Below are 18,827 nucleotides of genomic sequence, written 5' to 3'. Positions count from 1 at the left end.
CCCTCCCTGCAGCTCCCAGGTGCGGGCCAGGAGAATGGCCCTGTGCCCGGGAGCTGCAGAGAGGGAAAGGGCTAGGCAGGGATGGGGACCAAGTGGCACCGGCAGGAGGCTCTAACCCATGGGAGGCTGCTGGAGCCTCTTCAGCTGGGGAGGCTGCCTGCGGCATAGCAGCGCAGGGCGGCTGGCCTTGGGGACCACATACTCGCGCTGTGCTTGGCTGACAATGGTCCCGCGGCTATGTCGGATAAAGCGGAATGTCGAATTATCGAAGGTCGGATAATCTGGACTCTACCGTAATTGCCCTCCAGAGCTGCACTTGTGGCCACTCTGGCCACACCTGCCAGCTCCATTGCTGCCCTTCTCCTGGGGACCTGAAAATAGCAGGCTGCTGGAGAAGGGCTTGCGGCATGTTACCACCTTGGCAAGCCCTGGGCCAAACAGCATCAGCTGACGGAGTCTTGGCACACTTCCCTCTGAGTCCCCCACGACTGCCATCATTCCTGCAGCACCCTCAGCTGCCACTGGCCAGGGATGCAGGAGAGCACTGGCCTTGACTGGTATGGAAATCCTGGACCTCATTGAGGTCTGGGGCAAGGAGACCAAGCTCCAGGATCTCTGAACCAGAAAAAGGAATGCTGATGTGTATGGCCGGATGGTCGCCAGCCTGGCTGACAAAGGCCACATCCGGACCCTCGACAAGAACTGCATGAAGATAGAAGAGCCCCAGCAAGCCTATAACAAGACCAGGGAGTAGAGAACACGCTCTGGGATAGCACCATACACCTGCTGCTTTTATGAACAGTTCAGATGCCATCCTGGGAGGGAGGCCAGTCACTTCCCCCCTTCTAGTCGTCATCGAGTCTGGCCTACACACTCCTGACATCAGCCTGGATGAGGGCAGGGTTATGGATGAAGAGGAGGAGACCCGCCAGTCAGGAGCTGCTCTTCATCCTGGAGCTGGTCCCCCTCACCCCAGGTTGTCTCCCAGACTTCAGATGAACTCAAGGAAGGCACGTCAGGTGAGTTCTTTAACTTTCCCTATACAGATGCAGGGCAGACGATGGGCTGTGAGGGGCTGCGTGCTCTTCACTCTGACTACTGGTCTGGTGGGGGGGGTCACATAACAGCCCGTGGGAGCACACGGCGCACCAGGCCGGAACACTCAGCCCCATGACGCTTTCATGCAGGAATCCCTTGGTCCTTCTCACAAGTCTCCTGGAGAGACCTGCCTTACTCCGGGCTCTGTGGTGGGATACCTTCCCACAACAAGCCACCACTAAGGAAGCTGGGGTCATGGAACCAAACAGCAGTGCCTCACACGGTACAGGGTCATGCCTGCACTCGGTCAGCAACCACTCTCGGTCAAGTGTGGCGATATGGAGGGGAACTTGTTTGGAGGAGGAAGAGGAGAGGACCCCAGTACCACTCTCTCAGGCAAGCGGCCTCCCTCGCTCACACACAACTCCTCCAACAACCCCCTCCTTCAGCTGGCAGGGATAAAAGTTTGATCTCTGTGGGATGCCGCTAGTGCTGGACCCAGCATGTGTGGGACATGGAAGGAAGCCATAGCACCCTATCCCCCACTTCTCCCTGCAGGCTCCTGGCCTAGCCAGCACCTTTCCATGCCTGCTTGTCTCTGGGTCAAGGGTGTACTGATGCTCCTCCGGGATGTCTGTGACCCTGCAGGAAAGTGCCCACTGTCGAGGCAACATATGGCCTTGTTTGAAGCACATTGTCATTGTCTGATTGAGACCTTCAGTGTCTGCTCAGAGATTAGATTTAAAAATGGCAGCTCCCGGCAAGATGCAAATGAAGCCCGGGAAATTCAAATCCCAGGCTTCATTTGCAACTCTGGTTGCCTACATTACCACCCTAGTTCAAACTAGGGTGGTAGTGTAGACATACCCTTGGAGAAGCCCATGGCAGCAAAACCATTAACAATGGTGTCCACATTCTCTGGAGTGACGACCCTCCGTGGCAACACATGGTTTATGGCCTTGGCTACTTGCAGCAGCACAGCCCTGACTGGATTTCCTCACGCCAAACTGGTTCCCAACAGAGCAGTAGCTGTCTGGCATGGTGAGCTTCCACAAGGTGATGGTGATGCAGTTCTGCATGGAGATAGCTGGTCGCAGTCTGTGTCCTATGGTCTGAAGGCAGGGGTGAGGCACTCAGAGTTTGAGGAAGGTGGCCTTCTGCATGCCACTGCTGGTTGTCCCATACCTGCAGGACGATGCGGTCACTTCAGTCTGAACTGGTGTCCCTCCATCAGAAGTGGTGTTCCATGGTGGCCAGGGGATTGAGGGCATTTTCAGGAGCACCAGGACTTGGCTGATGAGTGTCATCGTCCTGCTGGAGTAGCATGTGGGAAGTCTGGACAAACTGCGCTATGAGGCACAGCACGAGACCCATGAGCCTGGCAATGCTTTGCAGCAGCTCCTGCAGGGCCGGATTAAAGGGGGGGCTAGCAGGGAAGCTGCCTGGGGCACCAACCTATCGGGGACGCCTGATGGCAGCTGTAAGGGGCGCCACGCGCCCAGCCATGCAGCGCCCCTTAGAGCTGCCATCAGCGCTGTGTGCCCGGGGCCAGGGACTGCGCGGTGCCCCTTAGAGCTGCCATCAGGCACCACACGTCTGGGGCTGGGGGCTGTGCGGCGCCCCTTAGAGCTGCAATTAGGTGCCGTGTGCCCGATGGCAGCTGTAAGGTGCACAGTGCGCCAGGGCATGGGACTGCGCATGCGCTGTGCACCCGGGGGCGGAGCCGCGCATGTGTTGCGCACCCGCAGCGCAGGAATGGCTCGAGCCGGCCCTGAGCTCCTGCTCTATGTTGTAAGTGCTGTGGCATCCGCAAAGGCAACCAGAGCACATTGTGTCCGTCTGGTGTCTTGCGAGAGGGGAGGCAGTGGAGGAGCAGCGTGTGAGATGCAGCATAAAGAGAAGCCCCTAAAAGCACAGTCACAGCTTGCCTAACCAAGCAGGAATGTCTGCCCTCCTGGTGCCCTCCATGGAGTGCTTCTGGGAGCTCTAAGTCCTCAGCAGGCTCCAGTCAGCGTGGCTGTGCTATTTAGAAATCTGACTAATTTTGATGCTCTCCCATAGTGGGGACACGCTATTTCAATTTTGTTATTTTGGGAGTTGTTATTTTGATTTTACTTATTTTGAAATTATTTCCTAGTGTAGACTCGCCCCTACTGTCTCCTTAACAGCCCATTCCCTTTTGTAGTGCATTTGTCTCAGCTAAAACACTGAAAGTAAACTACTAAATTTTGATTTGGTTGTAGTCACCTTTTCTTACATGCACTTTTGGTTTCTGGCACACAAGCAAAGAGTTTGAGAGAATGTTTATTTTTCAAAAAAAATCTGTTGACATTTCAATTTAAACAACATTTATGGAATATTGCTATTGGTCTTAAATGTTCTAAAAGTTCATTTTACAAAAGCTAAAATTCATTTAAGAGCAGAACTATCATCACAATGGGGTGCGTGGGACAGCTGACAAGGGCACAAAACTGCAGGGGTAGAAAGATAGGGCTAGAAGCAACAGGAGATGCACGCGGGACAACAGAGGTGAGTTGGGGGTAGAGGTGGCACTCTGTCCAAGGCCCACCATGCACGAATGCTTACTCCCCTTGAGCTGTGTGCCCAACAGCGTGAAAACCTCTATGGGGTAGTCACGTGACCCCCTCTCCCCAAACCTTTAAATAATGCCCCCACGCTATCAATGGGGGGAAACAAGACTGCTAATGGAGGGGGGCGGCAAAGGGGTCAGTTACCTTGGGGCCTAACGATTTAAAGGGGCCTGTGGCGCTCAGCCACCTCCGCTGCTACTGTGGCAGCAGTGGAAACTGGAGACCCAGGGTCTTAAAATCATCACTAGAGTACCACTTTGCTCATTCCAGACAGGTCTGAGGGCTGTGGGGAGGGCACGCCAGACAGCGTGGGTCCAGACAGCACTGACAGCTGGCTGCCACCAGCCCCACTCCTTCAACCCTGAGGCCCTGCTGGCTCTTCTGGGCAGAAATATGATGAAAAAAAATACTAGGGGGCACAACTCTGCTTGTTTGCCACAGATGCTGAGATGTCTAGTTATGGCTGTGACTGAGAGGTTCCCTTTAACTTGTGCCAACTGTTTTTTATGGTTAGGCTTAATCACAAAGTCAAAACTGCTGCTACCAGGGCGTGATGGGAAATGCCTCCATCCCACTGACAGTAAGCCTAACAAGCATCCGGGCACTGAGGCAGTGCCAATCAGGCACACCTGCATAGTATTCTGCACCTAGGGAAGGGAGCTTAATAAGCTGAAACTGACCATGGAGTAGTGGAGGAAATTTGCTCAAAGGCTCAGTCCAGAAATTCACCATATTCTTTCTATAGCCTGAGGCACAACAGCATGGTTTTTCCATGTTCTTTTTGAGAAGAACTTTTACAACCAAAGAGAAAAAACAATTCAATGTCTTAATGGTTTTTAAACCATAAGATTCACGAAAACTCAATATTCTGAGATCTAAAGCTTTCAGTAAATTCAGCATTTATATAATTAATAAATACCTACACCAAATCTAGCAAACAAGTTATTGTATAATATAATTAGACCACATACCAAAATACTGATTAAAGCACTATACCAGTGCTACAGTTTGGCTTGAATAGAAGTACAGGAAGTCCCCGGGTTACGTACAAGATAGGGACTGTAGGTTTGTTCTTAAGTTGAATTTGTATGTAAGTCGGAACTGGTACATATTGTAGGGCAGTGGTCCCCGCCATGGTGCCCGCCATGGCGCCCGCCGGGGCATTTGTGTGCGCCCGCCGACAACCTGGCCGGCCCCGCCCCCGGCGCACGGCGCACTGGAGGCGCCTGCCCTAGGCACGCGACACGCACCGGCGCCTGGTGCGCAGCGCTCGGGCGGCCCCAGCCCCAGGGCACATGCGGGCGCGCGGTGCCGGTGCCGGCCCAGGACGTGCGGCCCCACCCCTCGGGCACCCGGCGCATGAGTGGCCCCGCCCCCGGGCGCCCGGGAGCCTCTAAAGGTTGGGGACCACTGTTGTAGGGGAAACTCTAGCCAAACATTTCTCCAGAGCTCAGTTTTATTCTCCCACACCTCACTTCCCTCAGTCCTTTATTCTCAAGCTGAGGTGTCTGCTGAGAAAAGCCGCTCCGCGTCTCCCTGGTCTGCTGGGGGGAAGCAGCTAGTGCGGGGTTGCCTCACCCCATTTGTAAGTAGGGATCTGATGTAAATCGGATCCATGTAACCCGGGGACTGCCTGTACAACTGGGTTCCCCCTGGGGCTTTTGCCATTGGCTTCAGTGGGAACAGGCCCGAAGAAAATGATGGCTATAGTTAAAGTTGCCTCACTCTTTTTATTGTATGATCCCATTGTCTGTTGCTTATTACTTAGCCAAGCCTTCACCATTTGGACTGAACTTTTTTTTCCCCTGAGTGACTGCCTCAGGCTGATTTGTTGTGTGTGGTTGTTTTTTTTAAGTTCTATCAAAATTGTTCGGTCATTTCTCCAAACAAATTTGTTTGGCTAATTTTAAATGCTTACAGTGGTTTCACTGAGATGCTATAGTAGACCATGCTTGTGAACAAGGATTTGAAATTTGACTGCATGGAAGATGTACCCAGCTTTGTGAGTTTAGGCAGAGGGTTGGGTGCGAGAGTCAGGGCTGTGGTGGGGACTGGAAATGAGAGGTGCATGGAGCAAGAGGAGTTCAGGGATGTGGCACAGGAGGAGAGTTGGGGCTGGACAGGAAGTGTGAGGGCTCCGGCTGGGGCTGCAGTCTCCTGGGTGGGATGGGACTGAAGAGGAGTTTGTGGGGCCAGAGAGGAGGACTCCCTCCCAGCCCTCTCCGTGCCAGCAACAGTGAGCTCTGGGGAGGGACGTCCCTCTTTTCCCCAACAGCACACTCACCTCACACCACTGTCACTGCATGTGCTCCTATGGCCCCTCTCAGGTCCTGAAAGCCCCCTTATCTCCCCTGTGGCGGGTGCCAGGAGGGGGCTTGCCATCACATGTGTGCCTCCTCGCCTGCTGCTGTCCCTCACTGTAGCCTCACTGGAGATGGGGGTTGGAGCTGTTTGACCAGCATGGGGCAAGAGCAGTGACTGTGTATGTATGCAGGGGAGGAGAAGGGCTGCACTGGTGGAGAGTCCTGTCAGAAAAGGGAAGGGTGCATCCATCTGAGGCAAAAGGGTAGTGTCAAACTCGGTCAGCATGTCCTGGTAGGGTGAGTGGGGGGATATTGGTGAGGGGGCACTAAGACCCTGCAGCTACAGTTGATGCTGAGAGCCAGCAGAGTGAAGTGTCACACAGAGCTGCAGGTGGCATCCAGCCACTGCCCAGGGCACAGGCAGGGAAGCTCAGGGGCAGCACAGGGGGAGGCAGCATGCGGGGCTGTGGGAGAGACCTGGTCCCAAACATTGGTGAAGCTAGACTCCTGTGTCCTGGAGTAGGGACACCATGGGCCTATGTAACTCATAATCCTTGTGAGTGGCATATTCCAAGGCTGCTTTCTTACAATATTCTCTTTCACTGCATTCAGTTTTGACTACCATCGTCATTCCATCATGCATATCTTGGACAAGATGGATATATGCTTCTGCACACCACTCTGCCACAAAATTCTACCAAATACTTGTTTCGGTATGTAAGGGTATGTCTACACTACCACCCTAGTTCGAACTAGGGTGGTTAATGTAGGCAACCAAAGTTGCAAATGAAGCCCGGGATTTGAATTTCCCGGGCTTAATTTGCATCTTGCCGGGAGCCGCCATTTTTAAAGCCTCGCTAGTTCGGACTCCGTGCCCATGGCTACACGCGGCACGGACTAGGTAGTTTGGATTAGGCAGTTCGGATTAGGCTTCCTATTCCGAACTACCGGTACACCATTAGGTGTACCGGTAGTTCGAATAGGAAGCCTAATCCGAACCACCTAGTCCGTGCCGCGTGTAGCCACGGGCACGGAGTCCGAACTAGTGGGGCTTTAAAAATGGCAGCGCCCGGCAAGATGCAAATGAAGCCCGGGCTTCATTTGCAACTTCGGTTGCCTACATTAACCACCCTAGTTCGAACTAGGGTGGTAGTGTAGACATACTCTAACTGTATACCTCTCAAAGACCTTACTCAGATGCTGCTTCTTTTCTCTGAGCTTCTCCATGAGAATTCATAGATCAAATATGGCATCAAATGTACTCCTTCTCAACACAAATCCACACTGATCCTTCCAAATTTCTATTGTTCCATACAGACACTTTTCAGTAATCTTCTTCTATGCTTTCATAGTGTTTGTCAGCTTAATTTGGTGATAATCAGCACACACTATAATAGCTTCTTTATTTTTCAAAATATTTACCACAAAGCTTTTATGCCATTCATCTGGCATTTTTTCCCTCAAGAATGTCACTGAAGAGTCACTTGACTCTTTCCCGATGACTTCAACAAATTCATTGGTACTTCATCATGTCCAAATGCTTTCTCCTTTTCCATTTTCCTAAGTGCCTCCACAAACTCTTCTTCCTGTATGCAATCCATCATGCCCCAGTTCATTTTACATGTTCTAATTCTTCCTTCGAATTCTCCTCATTCATTCAAATAATCACTCCAGACTTGGTTGAATCACCATTCCTTTGCAATATTCTGTGTTCATATCTAATCTGAGCAAATTCATTCACACCCTTCACCAGTTTTGCTCTTGCCTTAGCAAGTTTGTAGATGATCTTTTCTCTCTCAGCCTATCAGTCAGTTATACAGCTCATCACAGGTCAAAATTTAAGCTTAGTAACATTTCTTCTGGACTCCTTTTTTGCTTCCATAGATGCCCTCTTATCATTGCCCAAACCACTAGACTGCCATCTTAATGGTTATCTATTCCTTCTCAATGGATTCTTCAGCTTTGATTTCCTTTCCTTTCTTTCTTTCTTAACACCTATCGGAGCAGGTAGGGCCTGGTGGAAGGCAGCCTGAGGAACAAGAATTCCCAGCTCTTGCAACCTCTTTCAGAGCTGTGGGAAGAGAAAAGAAAATCCTTGGTTTCTATTGCTCCTTCCAGGGAGGAAGCTCCTAAGAGAGAGACCTGCAGTCACCACTGGTGTACTGGTCAAGGTTATAAAACCATTCTGCAGCTTCAAGAGAGCACTAGCTCATTGAGCTCATGCTGTTTCCAAATTATGCGCAATTTTCCATCATTTAAACAAAGAATAGGTCATTTGGTATGACTCATTATTTAAAATACAAAAACACATGTGCAACAAGGCCCTGAACCATTGCCATTATTCCCTCACACAAAACTACTCTTGCTTTCAAAAACACCCACAAACTCTTCAACTGTATCTTATTTTGCAAATGTGTGGCTTATTGAAAGTGTTAGCTTAACAACACTACAAGCTAAAGTTCTTTCTCCAGTAGTCAAAGAATGGTGAACAGATGTACAATCTTCTCCACGCTACCCCCACCTAATGTGCCTCAACTCTCATGAAAGTGCAAGGGAGAGAATTGCTATGCTTAGTTCTTGCCTCTCTCCTGAGACTGCAGCAAGGGAGAAGTTAGTGCCATTTTCTGTTTACAGGCAGTCCCCAGGTTACGTACAAGATAGGGACTATAGGTTTGTTCTTAAGTTAAATTTGTATGTAAGTCGGAACTGGCTCCAGATTCAGACGCTGCTGCTGAAACTGACCAGGAGCTGACTACAGGAAGCTGGAGGCAGAATTGCTCTGCCCCCAGCTTCCTGGAATCAGCCACTGATCAGTTTCAACAGCAGCTGAATCTCCAGCCTGGGACAGAACAGCTGGGCTGCCAGGTAGGTCCCTGCAGGACCAACCCGGCAGCACCCCAGCTGCTCTACCCCAGGGTCCACAACAAAAGCCTGGTCTGATGGGGGGGGGCGCACTAGCTGCGCCCCCCCGCCAGCAGACCAGGGACACGGGGAGCAAAGCCGCAGCGGCGGCACCCCGCCACCGCTGTGGCTTTGCTCCAGGTGTCCCTGGTCTGCTGGAGACGGTCCCCAGCAGACCAGGGGTACCCGGAGCAGCTTTTCTCATCCTGGAGGTCGAGGTGGCGGGACCACTGCGCTCTGGGCGGTCCCGCTGCCTGCGAGCTCCGGGGCGAGAAAGCCCCGTTCGTAAGTCGGATCCGACGTAAGTCGGGGACTGCCTGTATAATGCTCAAAAATAGACAGCGAGCACCAAACTCACTTTGAATTTATTATAATACCTAAAAATGAAACTAGAAAAAGAATTTAAATGGTAAACACAAGTCCAAGGTTTTTTTATATAAGCATCTTTCAATAGAAAATAAAGAATTAAAATTGTTAAATGTTATGCCATCTATCTCTGTCTGCGCTTTTACAATGCAGTACTGTAAAAATCATTCTTCATTGGAAAAAAAATTGGCCATTCACTGCTAAACAATTTTCCAGCATTGCCACTACAGATAGCCATTAAACTATTACACTATAGATTTTGATTTATAAGGCCCATAATGGTAACAATTTTTAAGTGATCACCGTATGCTAACATTGGAACCATCTTATTTGTTGCAGCATGACATACCATACAGTGATTCACAATGATGCACACATTTTATTATTATCTGCTGGTAATAGTCTATGAGCAAGGCTGACAGTTTAATTATACGGTACCACTCCTGTTGCCAAATGACTGACTTCCAAATATTATTGCTGTTTTTCACCAATTTCATAATTAAAAAAAAGTTCCACACTTAAGCTTTGTCCTCTCATCCCCCTGATTTTACATTGGCACTCTGCTTGATAGACTTCAGCTGAGGGTTTTTATTAAATATTGTGTGTAAGTCCAAATGAGCTGTGCCATCTATTGATGAACTGGGGGAAAAGCCTCCAGACCAACCAGACCTTATTTGCAGACATACCCTCTTAGCCTAGCCCTAGATGATCAGCAGACTGTCCTTTTTTGCCGAAGTAATCAATTTTGGCTGATTTGAGGTTAAAATTCATTTTAATCTTGCGTGATGAGATCATTACATATTATCCTTGCTGTAAAGGGCAGCTGAACTGAATATGATGTGCTGTAATAGAGAATGGAGGGTCCATCTAATGTTTAACTCACTCAGTAAGGCTACGTCTACACTACAGAGTTTTTTCGGGCTAGGTATCCCAGAAAAACTCTGCCGTGTCCAGGGAACGCATCTACTCTTCCGAAATATTTTTCAGAAGAGCATACGTGCTCTTTCAGAAGCCCCGTAGTCCTCATTTTGTGAGGAATAAGAGCTCTTCCAAAAGAGGAGATTTTTCTGACATTTGGCCCCATGTAGAATTGGAAAAAGGTACGCAAATTGCGGTTCGCAATTTGCAAACCTTTTTCTGAAAAAAACCCAGCAGTGTAGACATAGTCTAGGTGACTGAGCGCAGGGGTTAAGTGATGCCAAACCCAAGTGAAAGAAAGAGTGGGTGGGGACAGGTGTTCCTACCTGGTGTCATAGACTCTGCTAAAAGAGTTCTAGAGCAGTGTTTCTTAAACTTTTTAAGACTGAGGAACACCAAACAATATTTTTTTTTATGAGGAACACCAAAGATTTTTTGTTGAGCAAAAAAAAAAAAAGTGGCCATTTTTAACTCTGTTGTTCTCCGCCGCACACCTCCGATGCCTCATGGCACACCAGTGTTCCCCGGAACACAGTTTAAGAAACACTGTTCTAGAGGGTATTTGATTTGCCTCTTCTGGTGTTTAAAGACAGAACTGGTATTACTCAACTGCGGCTACGTCTACACTGCAGGAATGTGTTGGCAGAGGCAATGCAAATGAATCGCTCATTAGCATTTCTCGTGCTCTCATTTGCATAGTCTTTTCCGATCCGTTTTGCAGAAGAGGCTTTTGCGCAAAAAAACGCAGTGTAGACGGGGCCATTTTGTACAAAAAAGCTGTTTTGTGCAAGAACCTTTATTCCTCAAAAAAGCAGGTATACAGGATCTTGCGCAAAAGAGTTTTTTGCCCCGTCTACACTGTGGTTTTTTTCCACAAAAACCTCTTCTGCAAAATGGGTCAGAAGAGACTATCCAAATGAGAGCGTGAGAAATGCTAATGATCACTTCATTTGCATGGCCTCTGCCAACAAATTCCTGCAGTGTAAATGTAGCCTGAGAGTCCTTATTTCTTCTCCGTAACCCCTCTAACTGAGATCACTTATGAGCTAGTCTAGGAGGCTGAGCCTTAGAGCTGGTGTGAGGAGTGATGTGATGAAAAGTAGTGTAGAAGAAGAAACTCAGAGGTTCCCCACTAGCAGACGAATCACAAAGACCTGGAATCTCTAAGAACCGGGGTAAGTGGAAGAGCTTCGGCACATGGCATCACAGCTAAAGGCAACAGCAAGCCGAGACAGCAGCAACATGAGTAGGCAACAACAGCGGCTGAGGCAGTAGCAGCGAGCAGTACCAGAAGCAGCAGCATGACTTGCGGGCATCAATAGTGGCAGAGATAAGTAGACAACAGACTACTGCTCAGTATAGTGTGGGGTGGGTGTTTACTTATGGTTTACTTACTTATGAATCGTTGTGCTGCTGTTTCCCCCAGTTAACAGGCCATACTCTCGCCTGTTAATAGTCTTACTTTTGTTACACATAGACTCACTGCTTAAGAATGGAGGAGTAATGCCTGATAGAGGTGCACAGGGTGTTGGTTAGCATTCCTAGATTTCTGGGTGAGGGCTCAAGCTGGTTCTGTTTTGCAGTGGTAGGAGGAACAGCGAGATATTGAACCTAGCCCTTTTTGCTGCCACCATTGCCTTACAGTTACAGTGGAGCCCCCACTTTTCAGATGTATGTGGCTGCAAAGTGAAAGGGCCAAGCCTACCCCTACAATGACTAATTCATTGGTGGACAAGCAGAAAAGAGAGCTGGCCTCAGAGCCCTAGTTGATTAGGGGGAGGGAGAGGAAATCCCACTCTTGATTTCCTGTTGCCAGACTATCTCTCTTTGTCAAAGATAATAATGCCATGTGGGAGCTCTGCTCTTCCCAAGAGGGGAGAGGCCACCTGGTTGGCTCTGGGCCTGTTGGCTGGCACAGGGATTGGGGTGATAAGAACTTAGGTGACAGGTTGCTGCTGCTTCCAGGAGATCTAAATACAACCTAAATCTAACCCTAGATTAGAGGATCAGCTGCAGAAGCAGGCTTAGATAGTGGCCTAGACCACAAGAGTGAGATACACTTCTGGTACTCCATTATCAGTCACTGAACACAATTACTGGCAGCATTTAAACCATTAAGACCATCACACCAGTTACCTATTAGACATTGTTTGAGGAAGCTGCAAACTGTGCAAGAAAAAAAATGAATGGTGTTCTTTGTCTAGCAATTCTTGCAAATGGCTCGACAAATACCTTGGAGGGAGGAATTATAACCTTTGTGACAACCCCTCAACCAGTTTTTTATAAGAGTACTGAAATAAGAGAGAAGAGACATACAGTACTATAAACTTATAAAGTGTATTAGTGAAGTGCTAGAGAAGATTGGAAGTGGGAAACTATCTGTTCTGATGACTCACGTCAGTAATATGAAAACAGCAAGAGGCATCAGAGTGGACTAATAGCCACACAATACTGCAATGCGTTTTGCTTCCTATGGCCTAAACCTACTTCTTAATGATTTCATGAAGTTTGGCACATTGAAAATGATCTTTACAAGCGCAAAAGAAGAAGCATGATGAAAAGCATGGTAATAATAAAATAGTAACACTGAAATTTTCTAGCAAAACAAAATGGAGATATGTGGTGTAGAGATGTAACGTGTGATGCTTACTGGGTCAGCTTAACTGGTAGAGGCCCAATGAGGCAGGGACACATCACAGATAGAAGCTTCCAGCCTGCTCCCAAGGAGCCGGCTACAGGGCTGGCAACAAAGCCCCATCCCAGGAGAAGGGTCAGCAGATGACATTTGAAAGTTTAGTAAAAACAAAGAATCCGTTCAAGAAACAATTAAAATCTAAAGTAGTTCAAAGGGTATGACATACTGTCCTATCTTCTGGATTCACCTTCAGGACTCTAATTACTCTAGATCCAATTGCTTCTCCGTCTGAATCAATGCAAGCAATTTTTTCAGCCATTCCTCAATTTATGGCAAAGATGAAGTTAACTGAGGATTTAAGTGCATCTCCACTCAGATGTCAGGAAGAAATAAAAGTGAAAAACTGTTTCAGGGACAGGAAGAATTTTTGTTGCAAACCAATACATGCTGTTGCAATCTTCTTTGATTGATGGTTCAAAGGTAGCAATGTTTATGGATGATAGCACTGATACAGCATTTGACTGTATTTTTAAACAAACACACACTTAGACTAGATGTTAAAAAGGTAATTTTCAAATATTGCAGAATCTCTTCAGGTATCTGGTCCAGCAATGCAGTCTGGGAATCTGCTAAGCATATTATTCCGACAACATGGTTGCAAAGCGTTTGTACAAACATCTCTGACTCCACTTGCTTATTATTTGCTTTAGATTCTTCCATCTTCTACAGCATGTGAAAGAAACGAGTTAATGTTTAGAAATACAGACACACACAATCAAGGCTAATGTGAAAAGGCTGAGAAGCTTATTTCACTTTGTGAAGATCTTCAGTTTAATGAAGAATCCAAAAAATCCAGAATCAAAAGTTGTGGATCTTTTGGACACACATTCTCATTAGAAAAGTCACAAGGAAAAACTTAAGCTATGCTAGCATTTCCAAGATTATATTGGTAACTAAGATGCTTAAGTTATATTACATTTTACTTATAGGATGATTTGATTTGCCTACTTTTGTGATCTCTACATATGATGATAATGCACTATTAAAGAGTCTGGTGTTTACTTTATTGTGCTCTGTTAACTGCATGATAGTGACTATGCAGAGGGATGTTCATTTTCTGAGCTCTCTCTATGAAAGCGTTGGTTTCTTCTCAATCTGCATTAGAACAGTGTTTCCCAAACTTTTTGATACTGAGAATCAGCAAAGCCATTCACAAACGTTTGGTGGACCAGCCCCCACATTGTCAGCCTCCTGCCCTCAGAGCCCCCCAGTGCCAGTTCTCCATCCCAAATGCCTCAGTGCCAGACCCCCACCCCTTAGAGCCCCTCCACCAGACCTTCGTGTACCAGCCTCCTGTTTCCATTGACCCACCGCACCCAATCCCCCCTCCCCCAGAGCCTCTCCCAGGCTAGTCCCCAGAACGACTCAGTGCCAGCCCTGCCCCCAAAGCCTCCCACTACTAGCTCAGCCTGCACTAGCCCCATCCCTGGAGCCACTACTGTCTGCCCTGCCCCCTCACCTAACCCTGCGCTGCTGCCTGTGTCACAGTAGCTCTGGGGGCCAGGACTGGGGTACACTGCCGAGCACCTCCCCTCCTGTCATGACTATTGGGAGAGGCGTGTCCTGCTCCACCTCTCAGCCAACAGTGCAGGGCAGGGCTGGGGTCTCTTCCCGGCTGCAGAAGAGTGCTTCCCTGAATGACGGGAGAGCCACCGTGCAGAGAAGCACTCTTCGGTGACTGAGAAGAGACCCCAACCCTGCCTGGCACTGGCTGGCTGAGAGGCTGGGCAGGACATGCTTCTCCCAACAGCCGTGGCGAGAGTCATGTACCCAAGCCCCAGCCCCCAAAGCCACCGCAGCCTGGCAGCCAGTGAACCATGGCCCAGCAGCGAGCCGCAGACCAGCAGTTGAGAACAGCTGCATTAGAACATCACGTCTCTATACTATTTCTGAGCTCTACAGGCACAGCTTTTTTTTGTATACAAGTCAACAACACTGATACTTTCTATTTTCACTATTACTAGATAATACTCTGTCATTACTCAAAGCAAAGAATTTTTACTTATTTAATAAATATACCTAAGAGTGCTTTCTATGTGTGAACTAAATTATACATAACAAGCAGGTGAAGCCTGTCATTAACCGGGCAAAGTCATTTTGCGCAGATTACATTTACAGGAAAGTTCAAGAAATTAAATATATGCAATAGAGTTTTTTATTAATGTGCTTGCAAAAGAACAGTTTTAAATTTGTAGGATTTCAATTTCAAACATTATTCATTTTATTGAATCATTACCATATATAGTAAATTTGAGTCAGAAACCGTAAACCTTCCATTACCCTTCCCATAACTAATTTGAATTATTTTGTAATTTTTTTAACAGTAAAAATGTCCTTTGCACTAAAAGGGCAGTTGAATAGGTGACTCAATTTTAATTTTGTTAGCAAATATTTTTATGAACTGTACTCATAATACCCATGACTTTTTTCCAATGAAAAATAAAAATAATTATTTAAACTTTTCACCCAACCTATTCCAGTGTGTGACAGGGTGTATCTGCCAGGAGTAGGGAGTGTCCCTGTCCCAGCTGGCTGAAAAGGCCCCACCCCCATAGCCCTGCTGGGCATGCTCCCAGGGAAAGCTGGGTATAAAAACCCACGGAGCTACTCAGTCTGGACTGACTGCCAGAGGGGAAGAAACTCAGGCTTGAGCTCCTGAACAGCCCCCTGCAGCAGCAGCCGCCGCCGCCGCCGCCACCCCCGCCCCCGCCCCCGCGAGCAGCAATCCTGGCAGCAGCCACAGCCTCAGCAACAGCCCTGGCCAGGGAGGTCTGACCCACCAAGTAACGCTCCGAGACTTGAACAACGTACTGGGAATGGTGGGAAGTGGCCCAGGGTGGAGGATGGTCTCCCGGGAGCTCGGCTCGCTTCCGCCAGAATCCCCACTGAGCAGGCAGTGAAATCCTCCACTGCCAACAGGGCCCTGGGCTGGGACCTAGTAGAGTGGGAAGGCCCAGGTCTCCCTACCTCACAACAACCCTGCTCCCTAGTAATTTGGGGAGGCTTCCCTTTGGACTAGGCCTCTCTAGGCCATAGGGACCCTAAGAGAGGGGAGTATGTTTGGGACTGAACCCGCAGGACCGTATTTACCCCAATAGAGGGAATTGTACTTTGGGACTGAGCCTTCAGGGCCATATTTATCACAACAGAGGGAATTGTACTTTGGGAGTAGGCTCAAAGGGCCGTATATACCCTGATAGAAAGGACTGTGTTTGGAATAAGGCCAGAAGGCCATAGGTATCCTGATAGAAGGACATTTGTTGAGAACTCGGTCTAAGGATCTTATTTGCCCTGCGGAAAGTGGGTATAGACCCCAACTTTGGGGCTTCTGGACTGTCAATGGGTCTTGTCTCTCAACACAGTGTAAAAAGTAGTGCATTCATCTAATATAAGTGGCAGGATTGTTTATACCAATTTTGGTATCTGCAGGTAGTTGCAAAGTATGACTTTATTGCACAAGCAAATCCACCAACAAACAATCAAACTCTTCAAAATATATAATAGATACAGCTCATTCTTAAAGAAGTATCAAAAGTTTAGTTTTGAAAAGCAAGTAACTACTCCAGATATTTCAACTTTTTTACAAGTTTCTCTCTTTTTCCCTTAAAATACACACATACACACACACGCCTTCAAAGTTTCTGGAAATTGTATATCCCTAAACACAGCAGAGATTGGGACTCATGGATCCAAGCATGCACCAAAAGGTGCAGAAGTCACTCTGTTTTGTGACTATGGGTGCTTCTACACAGCAGGGCTTAACTCGGAATAAGATACACAAATTGAGCTACATCAATTGCGTAGCTTATTTCAAAATAGCTTATTTTGAAATTGGAAGCATCTACACAGCACTTATTTTGAAATAGAGCACTCTTCCTCCAACTTCCTTTACTCCTCATACAATGAGGCTACGTCTAGACTGGCCCCTATTCCGAAATAGCCATGCTAATTTCCAATTTTGGAATAGGGAAATCCGCGGGGGATTTAAATATCCCCCGCGGGATTAAAATAAACATGTCCGCCGCTTTTTTTCCGGCTTGGGGAAAAGCCGGAAAAAAGCGTCTAGACTGGCGCGATCCTCCGGAATAAAACCCTTTTCCGGAGGATCTTATTCCTACCTGAAAGTAGGAATAAGAGATCCTCTGGAAAAGGGCTTTATTCCGGAGGATCGCGCCAGTCTAGACGCTTTTTTCTGGCTTTTCCCCAAGCCGGAAAAAAAGCGGTGGACATGTTTATTTAAATCCCGAGGGGGATATTTAAATCCCCCGCGGATTTCCCTATTCCAAAATTGGAAATTAGCATGGCTATTTCGGAATAGGGGCCAGTCTAGATGTAGCCCGAGGGTTACAGGAGTCAGAGTAAGAAGGCCTCCAACTTGACTGTATTTCAACATTATTTCAAAATTACTTCCTGCTGTATTGATGCGGACTAAGTTATTTTGTAATAACGTTGTTGTTGTTGTGTAGACATACCCTCCAAGACTATGGCCAGGGCAGGAAGGGTTCCGTTAACAGGTTTAGAATCTACTAATCTGTGCTTGGCGACTCGAGACATCATGCTATTGCTTTGGCTGGGATATATGTGGCTCTTCATGGGGACCTCTGATAAGTCCCTTGAACAAACTTATCTTCCCAAGTAGGTGTTGCTTTACATCTTAGTATGGCATCTGTTTCTCAAGTTAATTCCTACCTCAAAGGTTCTGGAAGGAAACCACAATCTTTGGGCCTAGTGGGAAACAAGCAGGATTCTCTCGGTCACTTAGCATGGAATTTGGGATCTACTTAAACATTTTGATGCAGGTGACCAAGTGTGCAGCTCCAGCAAGAGCTGGCTGAGCAGCAGCAAAAATCAGCAAGGAGCTATTTAAAGAGCTGGCAAGGACCTGGGTTACAGTAGACAGGTCCTGTAAGAAATTTTAAGTTACATTCACCTCTGCTAGTGTTCCTACTATGCTCTTCGCTCAATAGCTCTGCATACCTCTTTACCAAATACTCTTCCAGTCAGAATTATTCTAAGCATGGTGCATGTTTTCCTTTCACTCCAATAAATCAATATTCTGTTTTTGACAGCCATTGTTTTGCCCTCATCACTAACTTTCACAAGCCTCTTTCCTTGACACTAGCCAGCTGCTGGATAGCTTAGTCGAAGTCCAGATATGCATCCCCTTAGTTCCTTTCCAAATAGCATTATTTATACTAGTGGAACATTCCCCTAATCAAGATTAGTAGATGGAAAGAAATGATCAACCTTAAATGTCACAGTAAATGCTGTTTTAAGAGATCTAATGGACTGCTGTTACTACAAAGGAGGCTGCACGGCTAATTTTACTGATAAAATCCATTGTTTGAGGCTCTACAATCTGTTAGTGCACATTTTCTCTGCAGTGAAAGGCTCAGATGTGATTTTAGCATTCCCTCATACTTTGCTGCCTGTTCTTGTGAAAAGTCAGTATACTGAAATATACAGTGTTGTCTTCAAGTCGTCATTGTCAAGTCCAAGTTGAGTCTCAAGTCACTACAGTTCAAATCTCAAGTTGAGTCTCGAGTCTTAATTTAAAAAATGTCAAGTCACTTTTGTATAAGCCATCAATATTGGCATTTTCGGACAATTTTTTCACCAAGTCGATTTAACATAATTAGCAAGTCTCAAGTCGAGTCTCAAGTCACAAACAATGAACCCAAATCGAGTATCAAGTTGAGTCACCTAGGCGACTTAAGTCGGACTCGAGTTCAAGCCATGGGACTTGAGTCAACAACTCTGTAAATACATAAAAATTCAATGTATAAAATGTCCTAGATTTTTTTTAAATCTCCAGTGCGGAGTTACTTATAACAAATAACTATTTTTCTAGTAGTCTGTGTCTATCCTTATCGCCAACCAGTGACTTAGCTAAAGTAAAATGTGGTAAATAGTCCCTTTAATTTAATGCTATATCTGGCTGCCTTTTTAGAACTGTAGGTCACATACAAGTTTAGAAAAAAAAACCATTCAGCAACTGGTTTTACACCCAGTTTG

The 18,827-nt window shown here is 47.1% G+C and overlaps 1 protein-coding gene across 5 annotated transcripts in view; it reads right to left on the bottom strand.

Moving 5' to 3' along the window:
- Positions 1–18,827, bottom strand: part of IL15 (interleukin 15) — a 99,405-nt gene that overhangs the window by 42,458 nt on the left and 38,120 nt on the right. For 2 of the 5 annotated variants that reach the window (XM_075929904.2, XM_075929901.2), the window contains exon 2: positions 7,355–8,003. The exons of the other annotated variants lie outside the window; for them this stretch is intronic. In XM_075929904.2, coding sequence (XP_075786019.2) covers positions 7,355–7,377 — 23 coding nt within the window. In that variant the 5' untranslated portion in view covers positions 7,378–8,003. The remainder of the gene's footprint in view (positions 1–7,354; positions 8,004–18,827) is intronic. 5 annotated transcript variants of the gene reach the window in all.

This window comes from Pelodiscus sinensis, chromosome 4 (assembly GCF_052426305.1).
Source record: "Pelodiscus sinensis isolate ZL-2025 chromosome 4, ASM5242630v1, whole genome shotgun sequence".
NCBI lineage: Eukaryota > Metazoa > Chordata > Testudines > Trionychidae > Pelodiscus > Pelodiscus sinensis.
Note: the sequence above shows the minus strand (reverse complement) of the source record. Positions and strands in the feature narration are given on the sequence as shown.